This window comes from Centroberyx affinis, unplaced genomic scaffold, assembly GCF_046629955.1.
Source record: "Centroberyx affinis isolate AG114_WGS23_722 - 3 ecotype Tasmania unplaced genomic scaffold, CSIRO-AGI_Caff_v1 ptg007313l_1, whole genome shotgun sequence".
Classification (NCBI taxonomy): domain Eukaryota; kingdom Metazoa; phylum Chordata; class Actinopteri; order Beryciformes; family Berycidae; genus Centroberyx; species Centroberyx affinis.
Genome location: NW_027283692.1, coordinates 21,029 through 41,806, shown reverse-complemented (window position 1 = coordinate 41,806; position 20,778 = coordinate 21,029). Strand labels below are relative to the sequence as shown.

Sequence of the window (20,778 nt, the reverse complement as noted above, 5' to 3'; positions counted from 1 at the left end):
GGCACAATCTGATGCAATGCCTGCAGAGATTGGCACAATGCTGATCTGGGACCAGTGGGTGGGAAAGTAGGGTTCAGGGGAATTACAGGGGGATTTCATGATCAGTTCACACCCAAGAAGTTGGATTAATGAGAGGATGTATGAGCAAGACTGTTCTGATCAGCCTATTGTTATCTTCCCACGTACAGACAGTTATGCAATAATCATATCTGACAGCAAAAATCCTCTCAGATGGGGTTTCTTATAGGACAAAATCCTATCAAATGGGAGTTTGTGGTCGAATGTAGATCAGTTTGGGGGTCACTGACATGAAAAAGTTAAGAACCCCCTCATCTAAACCTTAGGAAAAAGAGCTATGGTAATCCTATAATACATTTTAGAAAGATAGTACACTGGAAACAGCAAAAACTGTAAGTCTCTGTGGAATATCAAGATGCCAAAGGATTTAAAGGCACCAAAAGGACAATATAAGGTGAGTTTAAACTGGAGTACAGACACACTATGGGTCCCTATAGGAATATTATGGTGATTTTTGGTTGGGGGAGTTGGATTGGTGAGCATGTTCCAGCCTATAAGGTAACAGTGGTGGCAGCAGCACCGGTGACTCACACCAGGCCAGTATCTCTTCAGAAATTCCTCCTAAAAGCAGAGATGTCACAGCACGTCTGGCTCAGTTTCATACCGGTGTCTCGTGTGTATCTCATGTTGCATCTCCCATTTTATCCCCGCACCATCCTCTGCCAGACGGCTTGCTGTATGGTTTCACTGTGTGTGTGTGTGTGTGTGTGTGTGTGTGTGTGTGTATATGTCACTGGACCTTTTTGCTTTAACTGTTCATATCACTTTACCTATGTTTAATTAGGCGATTTAATCTAAGACATGCAGCCTTGATCCCTTATACGACAAAGAACTATAGTAATCCTATAATAAATTCTAGGAGAATGCCATGCAAATATCATAGGAATATCATAGGAATATTATAGTGATACCATAGGAGAAAAAAAAAATACCATAGCCTACAGCATGATGAGCACCACAGATCTACAGTATAAATCCTATAGGAATATTATAGGATTATCATAGTGATTTTTGGTTGTGTATGACAGTTTGGTTAGCGCAACGCAAATACCCACAAAGCATGCATTTAATGTTACAGTAAACCTGTTGTAGGTCAGTATTGAGTCAACGCTGCTGCACGCGCTCCTTTGCGCGTCTGAACGCAGAGCTCTTTGATTTTGGCGCACAGAGCCGCTACTGTACAGCGCGAGGCGTCAATTCATTAAACACCGAGGGATGACAAGTCCTGCATCTCATGTCACCAGAAACTAAAACTTCCAAAAACCCGCTCACATCGAGTGAATTTTGGGGAAGAATGAATCGATGACTGTTGACCGGCAGGATATTCTTTAGCCAGTGTGATAAATTATTAGATGTGAGTCTCCGGACGCGCACAGCTGAGAGGGAACATCGGTGCTGAATGCCCAAATGTGATTTATTTTTAGATATGGCTTCAAAATTGATTTCTGCTTCAGCCTTGCTCTCCATTCCAGTGATAAGAACAACAAGATGGATCAAATCTGGATCACTTAGCGCTCATGTAGACAAAGTGCCCGTATACCTTGCCATTTCCCACTGCCGCCCATGCACGGATTCCCATCGCCGAGCCACGTTGTGAAGACAAAAAGCCGCCCGACTCCCATCTCTGCCACTTGTCAGATGAGGGGAAGCGAGAAAACAGCCGCTACACATCCAATCACACCAAAAACGCACCGCACATTTCCACGGACAATCGCTCAACAATGTTGGATCCGAGCGCAACAAGGCAATCAATTGAATTTGTGATTGTGGCCCATAATAGGCTCATTTAAGACACAGTGTATTACTGTAACTCCGGGCTCAACTAGGCTATCAATTATTTATCTGCTGCATTATTGTACAGCCTGAACAAATCGATGTGTCAACAAGCCAGGAGGCAGCCAGACAGGATGCCATACATCAATACTACACACACACAGATACACAAACACACACACGCGCACGCACACACACACACATCCAAGAGAGAAGGGAGATCCTACCTGGTTGGAACATACTTTGGAAATAAAAGATGACCAGAATAAAAGATCCCAAACAAGTGGCAAATACCATCCGGCATATCCTGCTCATCCTCATCAGTTCGGTCAGAGTCTGTTTCATGGCGGGGGAAAGGACTGAAGGGTGCCGCTTGTTTTAGTGGAATGAAGGGCCGGTTTGTTGGGAGCTCCGGGGCTCTGGTGGTACTGATGAGGACTGTCCGCCGGTCAATGAGCTGAATGCATCCACCATGGACTGTACCACCGCCGTGCTGTAGGGGGGGAGGCCACCCCTCTCCGAGGAGATGAGCGCGCCCAGCTGTGCGCTTCTGTAAGACCATCCTATTAAAACCTGTTGTAGCGATTCCTCTTAGGAAGAACAACTATGGTAATTATATAATACATTTTAGAAGGATATAAATGTAACAGCAAAACTATTCCTATATTTTTCAGTTGGTAGACATCTCATTTTAATAATTCAATATTAGCATTATTATGATGATGATGATGATGATGATGATGATAATGATGATGATGATGATGATGATGATGATAATGATGATGATGATGATGATTATTATTATTACTATTAGTAGTAGTAGAAGTAGTAGTAGTAATAGCAGAAATAGTGGTAATATAATAGTAGTAGTACTAGTAGCAGCAGCAGCAGTAGTAGTAGCCTAGTAGTAGTAGTAGAAGTAGTATAGTAGTAGTAGTAGTAGCAGCAGCAGTAGTAAGTAGTAGCAATGGTAGTATAGAAGTAGTAGTAGTAGGCTAGTAGTAGAGCTAGTATAGTAGTAGTAGTAGTAGTAGTAGTAGTAGAGGTAGTATACTAGTAGTAGTAGTAGCAGTAGTAGTAATAGTAGTAGTAGTAGCAGTAGTAGTAGTAGCAGTAGTAGCAGTAGTAGTAATAGTAGTAGCAGTAGTAGTAATAGTAGTAGTAGTAGTAGTAGTAGTAATTGTAGTAGTAGCAGTAGTAGCAGTAGTAGTAGTAGTATTAATAGTAGTAGTAGTAGCAGTAGTAGTAATAGTAATAGTAGTAGCAGTAGTAGCAGCAGTAGTAGTAGTACTATCAGTAAGAATACGTTTTTTGAATCAACACGTCTTTGTCTCAGTTTTATTTTTCTTTCTTCCCAATATGACAAGATACAGTGGAGATTAGCCGTACAGCCCCAGCACCCCCTAGTGGTGGAGGAGCAAACATTGCATGAGGGTCAACTGATGAGCAAACCACAGTCCAACAGTCCAAGACAAGCAGGCAGTGATAGATGGACTTGTATGTAGCATCTTAACCTTGTTCTGGGACCTGGACAAAGTCACACACACTGCTTTGCTTTGATCAAATTATGCTCTAATAGGTTTTGCAGGCAGATGCCAAAAGAGAAAGTCCTGTGCACTTTTTCTAATTAGGGAATCTGTCTTACTTCTGCGAGCCGGTCCGTCAAGGAGAGAATCAGAAGGTGGTCTGGAGGATAACCTCTACGGATTTGCATCTAATTGTTCTGCCACAGTGTTCAACAGCCATCAGCACAATGCACAGCAGTATAGTAGCATTAGAGGGGAATGGATGGGAACCTCTGGACTCGTGACAAGCTTGACCACATGAAGAGAATTAAAATGATGCCCTTGCGCGGGACACACCCACGTCGTACGCTCACAGATGTACTTTTTTTTTTTTTTTTTTTTTAAATTCAGATGCAGAGTGCAGCGCTGAGGTGGCAGGGAACGCTTGGGGGGTCAGTGGGGTGCGTTAAAGAAATATCTGCACTCCGGTCTCTGCATTCATTTGTATGAGACACTTCGTTTAATGATCTGCATGAATATTCAGCAGCGGTTTTAAGACAGTCGCTATGCCCGGCAGCGTTGGATAAGCGAGAGAATATAAAAAAGGAGCAGAGAGCGAGGGAGTGCATCAGGAGTTCTGGCCTAATGTCTCAATAAAGACACCATATGCATCAATTAATGCAAACGTATTCGCAGATAAACACTATTAATTTGGGTAATTCCATAATCCCCGTCTTGTTCATTACATGAAATTAAGGCAGTGAAATCCCACAGGCCACAGCACAGCAGCAGAAACATGGACTATAAGTCTGGGCTGTTACTCCATGTAAATGCATCAAATCCCAGAGTCTTATCACTCTCCAGCAGCCTTTTAAAAACTCAGCTATATTAAAGCTTACAGAGCGTTTCAAAGGTAAAACCTTAGGGATCCTCTTATCTTTCTTTAAAGTAGAGAGGGGTAAAAATGCATCAATGGTATGTTTCAAAGTTGTGCTCAAAGCAAATAGTTTGTAAGAAATGCAAAAAAAAAAGATAAAAGCAGCACAGAAATAAACAAAACGGGAAGTGTGTCAGCAGGAGAGCATCAGTCCCCGCCCACCTGTCCGTCAGGCTTCAGGCAGAGACGTCATTGGACGGACGGTCGCCGTCCTGCCGCCTGTCACTCCCTCTGCAGGTTATCATCACGAGAGCCTCCCCGCTGTCTTCACTGTTGCCATAGGTGACGACGGTGATTGACAGCAGGAGGGGGGGGCTAACCTCAGCAGTTTCCTCTCACCATCATGGCCTCAGAGACACGCTGAGTGAGTGTGAGTGTGGTCAGCACCTACGGGAGCAGAGAGACGAACGCATCATCAGTGTGACTCGTATTGATTTGGGTCACTGCGTCGTGTGTTGATGTGCCGATAGGTCGAGTGATTTACTGCCCTGCAAGAGTTAAGAATATGAGAATAATGGCTTCAAAGTTCACGCAAAAAGTATCGACTGCACATACGTGAGTGGTATTTAATAGCATTTATGGCTGGAAACACACTGTTTTCAGCCGGTCGCCCCCTTTTACACAATTCTGAAAGATGTGAAAAAGTGGGGTGGGGGAGTGAGATAAAATTAGGGGGGAGTGTCTGTGAGAACGGATCACCCATCTCTACTTGGGGACGGCGCAGTTTTCAGACCGCAAAGCATTCGACGCTGCCAGAAAAAGCGAAATACCTGCCTTCACATCACTTACTGAGTTATGGCCAGAAGTGCAACACAGTTGAAAGTTTCCCACAGAGAGCAGAGCAACAACGATTTTCTGCCCCTAGAAGCGGATGCAGGACTTAATTTGAAAAAATGTTGAAATTAAGTACAGGATTAATGCTTTTCACTGTATAGAAGCCATATAACCCTGTTTACAGCTCCAAAAATGCGATTTAGTGCTGATTCATTCTTTAAAAGACAGAATATAACTACAGGGAGGTGATTACAGTGTTCTCTTTTCTCTATTAGCAGGCTATCTAATCAATCAATCCATCTATCCATCTATCAATCAATCTATCCATCTATTTAACTGCCATTATACATAATAGTAATAGCCGTAAATCCTTTATCAGCCGACGTGCCTAGAACCGAAACCAATCAGTGACCTCCATTTAACACTCCATTGAACCCGCTATTAATTAACTCTGAATCAAGTTTTGAAAGCGTCGGGAGAATTAACCCGCTCACGCCCAGCAGGGTCAGTCACAAAGGAGTGCGGACCGCGCGCGACGGGGATTATTAAATATTGTGCATGAATAATTCAGAGAGGCAGCGATAGGGGCAGGAAACTCATTAGAAAGCGCGGCTCTGGCTTTGACCCCAGACAGCGGAGCTTTTTGAAGGGACTAAAGACGTGACGGTTAATATCTCAAAACCGAGCTCTCAGCACAGTACAGAGCGTGGCAGGACATCAAGGAGGTGACAGTGAATTAACAAGAATGTGGCGGGTGGGGGGGGGAGAAAAATCAATAGGTGCCAAAAGCAGCAGGCGGCCATTTTGTGCCTTAAAGTGATGTTGAACTTTGGTAGTACCTTGGGTTTTAGTAGCTGGAGGAACTATGGAGGAGGTTATGAAGGGTTTTCAGAAACTCTACGCTGATTCAGGATTGTTTACAGCCACCATGGGCATCTGGTCAGAGATGAATAAACATTAGATGTCCTTTCAAATCTTTATTCAACTGCATTTACATTGGGTTAGACTGGCATATAGTCTTGAGTGTGCTTTTGTTCAAGTCAGGCACACTCTGCATAAAACTGGTAATTAACCCAATGGCGCATGTGAGGTTCCTCCCAAACTTGGTGCTATACTGAATAGTCCTTAAACAAAAGCTATTCTAACTGGCTAACATAATATTATGATGGACCAATCACAGAACGTCTTATTCTTAAACGAAATGACAAACACAAAGTTTCAGCTGGTCTTAAAGGGACAGACAGGTCTGAAAATCACACTTCTAGCACATAAACGAATGCAAACAAAGCAGATTCTGACAATATATAAAAAATCTAGTCATGTTGCTGAATTATGTTTATTAAACCTTTCAGTTTGAACAAGTGTAACGCCAAGATCTGGTCATTGGAATCCTATGCTGATGGAACAAAGAAAATAATACTTAATAATTAATCATAATAATACAATAATTGTAAATAGGCAAAAATAAGGTGGGAGACATTGACTTTGACAAAGCAGATTCTGCCAATATATAAAAAAACAAGTGTTTCACTTTTTTTTTGCCTTTTTAAGATTATTGGTAAACATCATTTTCTTCGTTCCATCGGCATTAGTTTCCTCCAATCGGATTTCAGTGTTACACTTGTTCAATCTGAAAGGTTTAATAAACATAAGGAGAGCGATTCACTTATAAACAATACAGCAGAATGACTAGATTCTTAACATATTGTCAGAATCTGCTTTGTTCGGATTCGTTTACGCGCTAGAAGTGTGATTTTCAGACTGTTCCTGCATACAATGGCAGTGAATGGAGAGAGAAAGAAAACACAATTCTCCAGTCTCCTCTACTGCAGCAACAGATAACAGAGGATCACAGATTTTGGGGTTTTATCATGGAGGAAGCTACTCAACCCAAGGTACTACTAAAGTTCAGCATCACTTTCGCAATTCCGGATGAGCGGCAGCTGTTTGTGTGAGGCGGAGAGGAAGCGGGAGGCAGACCTGGGCGGACAGCGGGTGGAGTCCCACGGTGGCGTCCAGCTGTCGTTTGGCGAGGCCGCATTTCATAGCAGCGGCGAAGCCCTGGACGATGTCGCCGGCGTTGGGGCCCATCACATGGAGACCGACCACACGCTCCTGTTGAGACACGGTACGATGCAGTGTTACAGTCGAGTCATTGAACCTTGAGTCCCAAGTGAAGTCCTGAGTCCTCAATTTTGAAGTCAGAGTTCGAGTCACCAAAGTCATATCTGAGTCCAGTCCCAAGTCTTCAATGTTCAAGTCCGAGTCCGAGTCACCAGTAGAGTCACTAGGGACATTTCAGAGTCGAGTCCAAGTCCTCAATGTCTGAGGCCGAGTCACCAAGGTCATGTCCAAGTTGACTTCCAAGTCCTCAATGTTCAAGTCCGAGTCCGAGTCACCAGTAGAGTCACTAGGGACATTTCAGAGTCGAGTCCAAGTCCTCAATGTCTGAGGCCGAGTCACCAAGGTCATGTCCAAGTTGACTTCCAAGTCCCCAATGTTCAAGTCCGAGTCCGAGTCACCAGTAGAGTCACTAGGGACATTTCCGAGTCGAGTCCAAGTCCTCAGTGTCTGAGTCCGAGTCACCAAGGTCATGTCCAAGTTGACTTCCAAGTCCTCAATGTTCAAGTCCGAGTCCGAGTCACCAGTAGAGTCACTAGGGACATTTCAGAGTCGAGTCCAAGTCCTCAGTGTCTGAGGCCGAGTCACCAAGGTTATGTCCAAGTTGACTTCCAAGTCCTCAATGTTCAAGTCCGAGTCCGAGTCACCAGTAGAGTCACTAGGGACATTTCCGAGTCGAGTCCAAGTCCTCAGTGTCTGAGGCCGAGTCACCAAGGTTATGTCCAAGTTGACTTCCAAGTCCTCAATGTTCAAGTCCGAGTCCGAGTCACCAGTAGAGTCACTAGGGACATTTCCGAGTCGAGTCCAAGTCCTCAATGTCTGAGGCCGAGTCACCAAGGTCATGTCCAAGTTGACTTCCAAGTCCTCAATGTTCAAGTCCGAGTCCGAGTCACCAGTAGAGTCACTAGGGACATTTCCGAGTCGAGTCCAAGTCCTCAGTGTCTGAGGCCGAGTCACCAAGGTTATGTCCAAGTTGACTTCCAAGCCCTCAATGTTCAAGTCCGAGTCCGAGTCACCAGTAGAGTCACTAGGGACATTTCCGAGTCGAGTCCAAGTCCTCAATGTCTGAGGCCGAGTCACCAAGGTCATGTCCAAGTTGACTTCCAAGTCCTCAATGTTCAAGTCCGAGTCCGAGTCACCAGTAGAGTCACTAGGGACATTTCCGAGTCGAGTCCAAGTCCTCAGTGTCTGAGGCCGAGTCACCAGGGTTATGTCCAAGTTGACTTCCAAGTCCTCAATGTTCAAGTCCGAGTCCGAGTCACCAGTAGAGTCACTAGGGACATTTCCGAGTCGAGTCCAAGTCCTCAATGTCTGAGGCCGAGTCACCAAGGTCATGTCCAAGTTGACTTCCAAGTCCTCAATGTTCAAGTCCGAGTCCGAGTCACCAGTAGAGTCACTAGGGACATTGCCGAGTCGAGTCCAAGTCCTCAATGTCTGAGGCCGAGTCACCAAGGTCATGTCCAAGTTGACTTCCAAGTCCTCAATGTTCAAGTCCGAGTCCGAGTCACCAGTAGAGTCACTAGGGACATTGCCGAGTCGAGTCCAAGTCCTCAGTGTCTGAGGCCGAGTCACCAAGGTCATGTCCAAGTTGACTTCCAAGTTCTCAATGTTCAAGTCCCAGTTCAAGTCACCATGGTCATGTCCACGCAAGTCCCAGGTCCTCAATGTTCAAGTCCGAGTCACCAAGTTCATATCCGAGTCGAGTCCCAAATCATCTATATTCACGTCAAAGTCTGAGTCACCAGTCATGTCCAAGTCAAGTGCTAAGACCTCACTGTTCATGTCTGAGTGACCAAGGTCATGTCTGAGTTGAGTCCCAAGTCCTCAGTGTTCAAGTCCGAGTGTGTCATCAGTCCTATCCAAGTCGAGTCCCAATTCCTCAGTATTCACGTCCGAGTCACCAGTCATATCCGACTCTGGTCCCAAGTCTGAGTCCGAGTCACCAGTCCTACAACACTGGTATGCAAACCACGGATGTAGTGCACCCAAAATGTCTGATGGGTCACAAATCCCACAAACATCTACAGTGCAGATCAGTGGAGAACATCGATACTAGCAGCTTGGCAGAGCTATTATTTTGAATTGCAGCCATGTCGGGAGGTGCCAACTGCCAACTCATTTGTAGAAGGAGCTAAAAATATAAGGAAGGGGTGGGTGGATTATCGAGGTATCATCTATTACACAATTTGAATCATTATGACTAAATATCCTAAGGGAAAGGCAACATTTATCTTACAACTGAGATGTTAGATATCAGATATCTGCTGTGGTGCGAGGGCCATCAATTTATATGGGCATGTCTCTAGCGATGCACACACCCCATTAGCTGCTAACTAGGGGATGTGATTAGATACTGCCAGATACTGTCAGGCTGAATTCCTAAAATGTAATGCAGAATGTAAACGTAAGAGAGAAAACCAACAGAGACACAGATGGGCACCTCCCAGTCCAAAAGACGCCACTAGATACGGTCAAATAGGCTTATTTTCCAACATGCAATGCAAAATGTAGATACACACCAACAGAGAGCATGGATGGATACACCAAAAGATAGTAATAATCTTATAAAACATAAACATCTCAACAGACAAAGCCAAATTGTTGCTTACATGGTCAGGAATGTGGCAGATGACTTTAACATAGCAGGAGTTTTTATTCCTGGCAGGGATTGTCCACTCCAGAGGCCAGTAATAGCTGTGATACACCTGCAAAGAGGGAAGAAAAGGTGATTTTATATAAGACAAGACAAAAGTATGCATTCTTATGTGTGTGTGAGGGTAAATGAGTGTGTGTACACCTCTATATTGGCCTCTCCAAATGTTAGATTGGCTCTCTCCTCAGAAAGACCACAGGCAGCATATTCCACTGGTGTGAAGACGACAGTGGGGACGTCGGTGTAGTCACACTGCGAACACACAGATAGAAATTATGTCAGTTCAATTCAAACTTTATTGTCTCTTACGGAGCATGTGGTTCGTGCACTGGGTTTGGAATAGAAACACACGAGGAAAACACAAACAGCAAAAACACAATAAAAGCACACAACAGGGTAGAATCTGAGTCATCAATATTCATTATTACACTATTAGGTAAAATTCTATGTTTTTAGTTGTATCTCTGTTTTTTAGTTGTATCTGTGTATCTCTTGTATTAACTTTGATTCATATTTTTTATTTATTTATTAATTCTTTTTTTATTCAACTTTATTTTATTTAATTGTGGTACTTTTGCATCACTGTCTCTTTGGGTTTTATTGTATGTAAAGCACTTTGTAAATTGTTTCTAGAAAAGTTATTATTATTATCTGAGAGGCCAAGTCGGCCGTCCCATAATGAAAAAACAGCAGGTTCAACAGCCAAGTCCAGTCCTGTTGAAGTTCCCTTGAGCAACACACTGAACCGCTCAACTCACTCACTGTAAATCACTCTGGATAAGAGCTTCGGCCAAATGACTAAAATATAAAAACACAAATCACAACATAAACCGTACCAACAAACCTCAAAACACCAGACAGGGAGTCTGTAAATCAATATAATCAATAACCGGGTTTCTGCAGGTTTCATAAATCCACATTTAGGAGTTTTTTCAGAGCTTTTAAACACTAGAAATCCTGCCAGCCAGCTGCCACTAGACTGCTGTTTTGAAATGTTTAAATGAAATATCTCGCTTTAAAAATTATGTACTATCTCTACAAACCAGAGTTGTTCAATTTTTAAATTCACACAAGGAAACAGCAGTTATAATTATGTTTACCACTTTAAATTGACAGCTTGGTGGGTTTCTCTTCAGGCTTGAATTTAAGACCAATTTAGAAGCCAAAAGAAAAAAAGAAAAAAAAAACCCTTGAAAAAACAGCCCGCTCTCTTGTTGAACAAAACTAATGAATGTTCTGAAAGTATAAACGGGCAGGATAAGAAAAAAGCACATCAGGAAATTAAGAAGGGGGGGAAAGTGTTGAGGGATATGAAGTCTTGTTGTGTTTAATAAAGCAAACGTTTTGCATATATGTTTTGCATATTGCACTACTAACCCTGTTCTGTATTAATCTAAGAGTGGACATGTAGCGCAAAGAAACCTGACATTACAAGATGAAACACAAACATATAACAACTACATTTCAGACATTTTAATACTTTTTAAGTCTTATTTTGTATTAATTTCTCAGACTTTTAATACCCTGAATAATCACTATAATCACCACAGAAGGGAAGATAAAATCACAATCAATCCTGACACAATCAATGCTAATTATTGATTAATCAGCGTACCGTGGTGACGTCTCCTCCATAGAGCCGGCGAGCCAGCAGCGTCCCAGCATGCATTGAGAGTCCTGCGGTGGAGGGACGGCCATGCTGCACCGATCCAACGGCATAAACATGATCTACGCTGGTCTGATCCCTCTCATTCACCAGGATCCTGCCAGTGCTGCACACACACACACACACACACACACACACACACAGACCACATTTATGATTTACACAATGGATCACACACACAGGGACACACACACAAATCCCAAAGATAGACACAAACACAACCTGCCATCTACAGTGAATACAAGGAAGCATGGATGGAGTAAACATACTCCTGGCTGCATTTCACCCCGACACGCTCAAGGCCGATGCCGCCGGTGCAGGCCTTCCTCCCCACGGCAAGCAGAACCTGCACACACACACACACACACACACACACACACATACACACACACCACACACACACACACACACACACACACACACAGTTAACCAGCACATCCATGTAAAATACTGGTAAAAAAACAACAAAGATAAAATGGATATTGATGACCTACTGTATCAAACTTTTCCTGTTTTGTTTGGCCCTCCTTGGAGACGAAAGTCACTCTGAACCTCCCTGAACCTAATGAATGGCAAAAATATACATTTAGCTGCTAATTCAATACAAACATTTAAATGTAGTTATTTTTGTAAAAATATCAATGGTAGGGCATTTGGTAAGAGGATTATTAGTATTTATGCACTGCTGCACTTCTTTTAAAATGTTGTATTTTACTTGATTTTATGCATTCTATGTACTATTTTTAACTTTATTTTTATTATTATTATTGTTCAGTGGGTTTTATTTTCCATCTTATGTTATGATTATTATCAAGTGGGTTTTATTCTCCATCTTATTTTACATTAATTATGGCATTCTATCCCTGTTTTTATGCTCATTCTATGTCTATTTTCATGTGAAGCTATGTATTCTATTCTCATCTTTATCTTATTTTCGCTATTATTATCAAGTTTTATGTGAAGCACTTGGTGCATGTAATTTCTTTGTTGTAAAGCACTTTGAGCTGCATTTCTTGTATGAAAGGTGCTATACAAATAAAGTTTATTATTTGTAAGTGACCAAAAGCTCAAGTTTTTATGATATTTGCGTCAAAACTCGTGCAAAATTAGGTTTGGGGGACAATTTTATACAAATCTTGACCACAAAAAAAAAAAAAACAGCAATCGTGTCGAGTTCAAGTGAGCAATCTTTGGAACGGGTTGAATTCACTTCAGTTGAAAAAAAAGTAGTGCGGTGGATTAGAATATCCAAGCTTCACATCACCATCTTTTCACCTCCTAAGTACTTGGATCAGGCTACTTTTGAAATAGGAAATAGGATAATCTGTTTCTATCATAATCTGGATTATAAAAGTTAACAGTTAACCATACCTGAAATGATATCCTCGCTGCAAGCTTCCACCTGCTCCACCTAACACACACACACACACACACAGACACACATGCAGAAAACAATAAAAAAAAGTGTGTAAGATGTTGAGTTTTCAGTTTTCACCCTCCCTGTTCCTGTGTGTCTCCGTACCTTGCTGAGCGACTGCTGATAAACGAAGTTGACTCCGTGGACCAACATGTGGTTCTCTATCTTCTGAGCCATTTTCTGATCGAACCCGGGCAGGAGCTCAGACGGCACCAAGACGGTAACCGGCAGGCCCAGACCGGATAGGAAACCGGCACACTCCAGACCTTCTGCGGACCCGCCGACCACCAGGGTCCGACCGGGAGAGCGAGGCAGAGAGAAGAGATCTTCACTGGAGGAGAGAGAGAGAGGGGAAAGGGACTTTATGAGTGATAACATGGAGAATTAATGAGAAAAAGGAATGCAGAGTTAAAGGAAAAGTCCACCCTTGGATACTCTTACACTGTTGTTTATCATCAATCTGTGATGTTTAATTCGTCCCAGGAGTAGGGATGGGAGGATATAAGATTTTATCTTTTATCGCGATAAAAACACTCAAGATAATTTTATCTTGGTGAATTTCCATTATCAGGATAATCGTGAATATCCTCACATCAGCGTGAATATCCTCAGGAGTGACTTGAAATAGCTGTCTAGCTCACTAACGTACAGTCCTATTGATTTCCTGATTTATTTTGAATTGCCATTTGCCACAAGGGGGAGTCCGCATCTTTCCAGTCAATCGTCCCCATGGCTGAAGGCTCGGGTTGCCCATTGTATCCCCCACAAAAAAAAGTTCAATCGGATGTGTGGAGTACGAGAGTCTGAATCTGTCCTTGTATGTGTCCTATGATGCAATAAAAATATTTGTTCCTTAATAAAATGTAAGGTAAAGTGATTCCAGTATGTTTTAGTGCCATTTTAAGAGTTTTAAGCATATTTTGATGATTATCGGGATAATATCGTGAACCGCAATTATTTTGGCCAGGATAATCGTGACAGGATAATCGTCCCATGCCTACCCAGGAGTTTTGTGATGAAGTGTAATTTACTTTTTGGTGTACCGACTTTCCCTCAACCTTCCTCGTCTACTTCTACTTCGGTTAGTGATTTCCTACATTTCCCAGAATGCCTTTCCACAAGCTCCAGAGAACAGGCCTGGACTTGGATCCAGAGATAGGTAGTCAGAGCCATTACACCGACCCTAAGCATTATAACAGGCTCTGTAGGTGTGAAACAGCGATAAAGGCAGTGTGCTGTCCCACCTGGTCAGACAGTGTTCTCTGTCTCCAGGTACATCCGGATACTGCGGTCTGTCTCCTGTAGCGATCACCAGGGTTTCTGCAGAGAGACGTATCTTCCTCTCATTGATGTCTGTCACCTGATTGGACAAAAACACGACCATAATAATAATAACCATAGCTGACATTGCTTCTGAAATTGTCCCAGATGATCGATGGAGGCCTGATGTGGAATATTTGAAGTGAGAACAAAAGGAGAGACTGTGATGCTCGCCTCTGTCACCCTGCTCTTTTACTGCAAATTGGAGTTTTAGTTATAGAAACATTTCTTAGAGGCAGAAATAATCTTATCCGTTGAGATAAACCTCAGTGGGCGGAGCCAAAGAAGTACAGTTTTTCTGGCTAAGTAACATTAGACTGACGTCCGGTTAAAAAGAGATAAGAGAGTAGGAAGATAATATTATGAAGCCTAGCGCTCTGCTACTAACTGAAAAAATACAATCTATCCATACTAAGTTATCTAGGTAAGCTGGTTAACGAGCTGCTGACCTTTCATGAACACTGTAAATTTAATAATAGTTAATAAAAAAGTCAATGTCATTTATATTTGTATTCATATTTATGCCAGAGTTCCCTCTTTGCCATTCAAGTTTGCCAGTTAGCTAACTTGCGCGTGAAAAAAAAATGTGGTTCTTTGGCTCCGCCCACTGAGGTTTAACTCAACCAATGAGATTATTTCTGCCTCTGAGAAACGCTTGTATGACTGAAACTGCTCTTGTTCCCCCCTCTAGTATAAATTGAACAATCTACTACTGCACAGAAGTTAGGCATTTCTTTGTTTTTCAGGGAGGAAGAGTCGATAATGTTACAGTTTCTCTGTTATGTCCCCCGTAACCATTGATCTCTACTCCCAGTCTGTGACAGGCCTCTGTTGTGAGCGTGTGCCAGGCCGATCAATATTCAACTTATCTGCTGTATACTGACTTAATTACCTCTACTGTGTGAGGCGCCACTATCCCTCCACGGGCGCTGAGGTGAAACACCCACAGTCCCTCAGCTCCCTCTTCAGCTCCGAGCTCCGGCTCTTCACCTGCTCCTGCACGGCCTCCACCAGCTCACTCCAGCCGTGGGACACTAGATAGGGATATATGTGTGTGTGTGTGTGTGTGTGTGTGTGTGTGTGTGTGTGTGTATATTTGTATATCTGACCCAGCATAGAAAAACAAGCACATTGTGGGAGACACTGTGGGATAAACTGTAAATTAATCCAAGTAATCCATACTTTTTCCCACCCATACTGTCTACTTAATATGTTGAAACTGGCGCCAGCATATGTTTATATAATCCCAAATTGTCATGATTTCATTTTATTGTCTTATTTTTATTGCTTATTTTATATTTTATTTGTCTTTTCCCCCCCATCTTATTACTATCCTATAAATTCCCCACAGGGATCAATAAACTTTCATCATATTTTAGTTTGAGTTTGTTTTTCATAGACTATTGAGTTTTGCATTCAGAGCTTTAAACTGGTAGGGGTCAATAAGTTGTTTTATTTGAATTATTGACTAAATAAAAAAAAGTGCACTTGGCCAAACTTTTTCTGATGTAAAACTGGTCTCCTGTAACGTTAAATGAACCTGGGTTCATGGTGTTTAGTCATATTTATTTTAAAGATCCAGTGCGATGATTTCAACTCAGTCAGGAAAAGTTTGAGGTTGATTTCTAACATCATAGCATAGCATCTTTTTTTCTTTTTTCTTTTTTTTTTTCAGTTTTTGATGGTTAGATGGTACAAAGCCTGTAGGACTGAGAGCCGAACCTTCCACTGCAGACAATGTTTCTATCTTTGGGGAACAAATTATCCTGCAACAATGGAGGCATGGCATGCATACTGTCGACCAATCAGAGCATTCATTACAAACTGGGTGTAGGTGACATCATTTACACCAGGAAGTAGATTGGAATTCTAGATCTGTTCAATTCTGTTGACAACCAGAGTCAAATTTCCACAATGCTGACAGTTATAATAATTTGGGTAACTTTACATTAAGAGGTCCTTTGTTAAATTATACCATGAAATTGAGAAATGCGATTCCCATAACACCGGCCCTTTAAAATCTAACAGAATGTACAGAATTTTCTATCTTACCCGTCTCTTTAAACCTCCAGCCGTATTTCTGAGAGTCTTGGATGGCTTCTCCCAGGAGAGACGCCTGGTGGAGAAGTTTCCTGATGCTGCTCATGTTGATACTGGAACCTCCAAGATCTGGAGGAGAGGAGAGGAGAGGAGAGGAGAGGAGAGGAAGAGGAAGAGGAAGAGGAAGAGGAAAAGGAGAGGAGAGGAGAGGAGAGGAGGAGAGGAGAGGAGAGGAGAGGAGAGGAGAGGAGAGGAGAGGAGAGGAGGGGAGGAGGAGGGGAGAGGAGAGGTGAGGAGAGGAGAGGAGAGGAGAGGAGGAGAGGAGAGGAGAGGAGAGGAGAGGAAGAGGAGAGGAGAGGAGAGGAGAGGAGAGGAAGAGGAAGAGGAAAAGGAGAGGAGAGGAGAGGAGAGGAGAGGAGAGGAGGGGAGGAGGAGGGGAGAGGAGAGGTGAGGAGAGGAGAGGAGAGGAGGAGAGGAGAGGAAGAGGAGAGGAGAGGAGAGGAGAGGAGAGGAGAGGAGAGGAGAGGAGAGGAGAGGAGAGGAGAGGAGGGGAGGAGGAGGGGAGAGGAGAGGTGAGGAGAGGAGAGGAGAGGAGAGGAAGAGGAGAGGAGGGGAAAGGAGGAGAGGGGAGGGGAGGAGAGGAGGGGAGAGGAGAGGAGAGGAGAGGAGAGGAGAGGAGGGGAAAGGATGAGAGGAGAGGAGGGGATAGGAGGGGAGGGGAGACGAGAGGAGGGGAGGGGAGAGGAGAGTAGAAGAGAAGAGGAGGGGAGAGGGGAGGAGAGGAGAGGGGAGGAGAGGAAGAGGAGGGGGGGGAGAGTAGAGGAGGAGGAGGGGATAGGAGAGGAGAGGAGAGGAGAGGAGAGGAGGGGAGGGGAGAGGAGAGGAGAGGAGAGGAGAGGAGAGGAGAGGAGAGGAGGGGAGGGGAGAGGAGAGGAGAGGAGAGGAGAGGAGGAGGGGAGAGGAAAGGAGGGGAGGGGAGGGGAGGGGCGAGGAGAAGAGAGGAAGAGGAGAGGAGGAGGGGAGGGGAGAGGAGAGGAGAGGGGAGGAGAGGAGGGGAGGGGAGAGGACAGGAGAGGAGAGGAGAGGAGAGGAGAGGAGAGGAGAGGAGAGGAGAGGAGAGGAGAGGAGGAGGGGAGAGGAGAGGAGAGGAGAGGAGAGGAGAGGAGAGGAGAGGAGAGGAGAGGAGATGAAATGAAAGGAAAGGAAAGGAAAGGAAAGGAAAGGAAAGGAAAGGAAAGGAAAGGAAAGGAAAGGAAAGGAAAGGAAAAGTATTATTCATAGCCACCATTTAGACTTCTGACTCCACAAATTAAATCCTCACCCTCGGCACCTTTAGGAGACGGAGACATGAGGTCAAGGATCAGCACCTTCCTCCCCAACCCAGCCGCCTCCTGGAGGAGTGACGGAAAAAACAGAATGAGCGAGAGCGTGGGAGACGGAAAGGACACAGAGAGAGAGAGAGAGAGAGAGAGAGAGAAAGGGAAATTAAATATTTAAACGGGTTAAGCATCCATCCCTCTTCGAAAATCCCAACTCCTGCCCCTTCATCTCATTTACACTTTCCTCTGGAGTTCTTCACAGATCATCCCATTACCATAAAGTCCATTAAAATGATAATTATCAGAGCTACGCTTTGGCGCAGTGTGCGTTCATTGACCAGATTAGCAGTAATTATGAGGTTGAGTCGGTGGAATGTCCTCCAACCGCTGGGATTAAACCAGGATTTACAGCTGGCTGCACGTAGAGACCAGCTAGGACCTGCAGAAGCTACAAATGCAAATAAATGAAGAGTTTCAGTCCAAAATTAGATATCTGCAGTCCAGGAGGAGACACGTGTATCAGTCTACAGCCTTCTCCACATTACTGACTAGACCAGTGATCCTCAACCTTTTTCATATCAAGGACCCCTAATTTTCGTCCACATTGGGACCTCGGACCCCCATTTGATGAGACTTTTTTGTCTTTCAGACTAGGGCTGAACGATTAATCAAAATTTTATCGAAATCGCAATATGGCCTACTGCAATTTTCAAATCACAGGAGGCGCAATATTTCTTAAAGGCGAAATGTGTGTCAAAATACCATTTTAAATGAAATATTGTGGTGCTGCAGAGATGTCCTGGCCTACACATCATATTCTACAGACTTAAGAAAACATCTTTGTTTGGTACAGATCCCCGCAAAAATCACACCATAATCATTTTAATACGTTTTTCAATGAAAATGAGAATAATGATGTAAAAATTATCATTCCCTCTAATATCGCAAATCATATCGCAATTGCAATATCAGTCAAAATAATCGCAATTAGATATTTCTTCAAAATCGTTCAGACCCAAATCTGAGAATATTTTTATTGTTAATTACGATTTTGGCCAGAATTCCATGACTATCTATGACTATTATCAAAACAGTCATTCTTCTACATTCTCTAATTGTGTTCTAGTAAATTAAATAATGGTGAAGGTTAACAATTCATCAGTTTGCTGGTGGACTCCCTGGAACCCCCCTCAAGGACCCCTGGTGGTCCCCGGACCCCACGTTGAGAACCACCAGGCTCGACGACTGATCCTTCTTCTAAGTTGGAAAAAAGGCTGTGCCACCGTCCCACAGCCGCTGGGTGGAGGAAGTAACGGCACATCTTAAACTCAAACATCTTAAATATATACGATCCCAGGCTCCACTCGAAAGTTCAGGCAACCATTTCTATCCTATTTTGGGCTTGAATTTCCCTGTTAATTCTACATAACCAGTAACTTTCCCCTCTCTATCTTCCCTTTTTTTCTCTCTCTCTCTTATAAGGGAAATGAGCACAGGTGTTTTTGTATGTACAAGTGTGTTTGTGTGAATAGATTGTAAACTGTCTAATATTAGTATTGATGGGCTGCTTGTGTTTAATTGTTGCAGCTGTAAAACTTAATAACAAAATAGTATAATAGAATAAAAACAAAGTGAGATATCCATTGGTACATTCCCAAAAATAGCAGACAACTAAAGTCCTCGCTTGACAAAATAATTTCACTTCTACTGACTAGAGACAGTGAACGATGAACTTCAGGTCGTGATATTTTGTCAAAAATGGACACACACTGAAAGTACAAAATATTAAGGACACTTGTGTTTGTTCATGAAGTCACGCCGCACATTGATGAGGTGAATCCAGGTCAAAGCCTTTATCCCTTATTGATTCTCCTTATTAAACCTAAACCGATCACAAAGGAGGAGAAGTAGATACAGAGAAAAAGACGAGTTAGAGAAGGTTTTTGAAGCTTTGAGACAACTGAGATGTGGATTGTGCATCTGAATATCAGGAAGACGTCACTAATATTTTGTACATTCGGTGGCTATAAAAGTGAAGGGTATGTATGCATAAGCACAAATATATACAGAATTATACTTTCTTTACATCCTGGTTTCTCTCAACAGCACTTTCTCTACATCAAAGCTTCATAAGAAAAGAAAATTACAGGAGTGAAGGCAGAAAGTAGCTCAAAATAGGATAAAGTCATGTGTTTAAATACTCTATGATTCACTGCAGAGTTGAGTAAAAGGTGAGCCAACCTTTGCCACAGCCAGGCCTCCTGACCCTCCTCCAATAACCAGCAGGTCGTAGTCGTACGGCCTGCGGGACGGCCCGGCCGGCGGATCCATGTTTCACCGCTCCGAGTCGGGACACCAAACTCTGTCTTCTGGTTCCAGACCTGCAGGACAGACACACAACCAGAAAACTAAAAAACACACTGAGTGAACACAGGATGGACTTTGGCCGCTCTGCTCTCTCTGACTGCAGTCTGGATTGGTGTGTGGACTCTAGTGACTTTAGGGTTCAACAGATATGTGTTTTTGAATGCTGATACTGATATGTTTGCATTGGCACTGGAGATACTTTCTGTTGATGTCCAGTATATTAAAATGTTACCATTTTCATGCCCACAATGTCCCCAAAAATTGCAAGTTCTCAGTGTTTCTTGTCAGGATGGAAAAGCCTCTGAAACAGCATGTAGACCTCATGGGACACTAAAACTCTCCACTGAAACCTTGCATAATAATAATGAGATAATGAGATATCTAATCAGTACTACAGCACTATCTGAATTGATTCCAATTAGATCATTTGATCGGATTCCACACATGTATGCATAACTATGTTATACAAGCATAGTTATGCATACAAGTGTAGTATTGATCATTTAAACAATAAATATGTAATCAATCAAACTGCATCACAGCCATCATATGAGAGGTGGATGACACTGGCCAATATTCGATTTTTAATGAAAAACCAATATATCAGTCTAGCAGTGACTTAACACAGTGGGACAGATTTAATTATCCAATGAGCTGCAATGCCAATGGAAGGTAAATGATTTTAATATGTAACATATAGAAATTGTCAAGTCATCTGAAGAAGGGGGTCTGCATTGTTTTACTAAGAAAGGACCTATTCGTTTTTTTCATGTCATGGTTGCAGGGCGACACCTTGTGGAGAAACTCA

The 20,778-nt window shown here is 43.0% G+C and overlaps 1 protein-coding gene across 1 annotated transcript; it reads right to left on the bottom strand.

Annotated features, from left to right (window-relative positions):
• Positions 1 to 4,614: 4,614 nt before the first annotated feature.
• On the bottom strand, positions 4,615 to 19,934 carry LOC139639453 (thioredoxin reductase 1, cytoplasmic-like). The gene is made up of 14 exons (XM_071513550.1): positions 19,845 to 19,934; positions 17,606 to 17,675; positions 16,297 to 16,413; positions 15,169 to 15,278; positions 14,169 to 14,284; positions 13,030 to 13,255; positions 12,897 to 12,918; positions 12,002 to 12,069; positions 11,777 to 11,853; positions 11,457 to 11,613; positions 9,986 to 10,093; positions 9,798 to 9,893; positions 7,048 to 7,182; positions 4,615 to 4,680 (listed from the first exon to the last, which is right to left on the bottom strand). The coding sequence occupies exons 1-14, from the start codon at positions 19,932 to 19,934 to the stop codon at positions 4,615 to 4,617; spliced, it is 1,458 nt and encodes a 485-aa protein (XP_071369651.1).
• Positions 19,935 to 20,778: the final 844 nt, after the last annotated feature.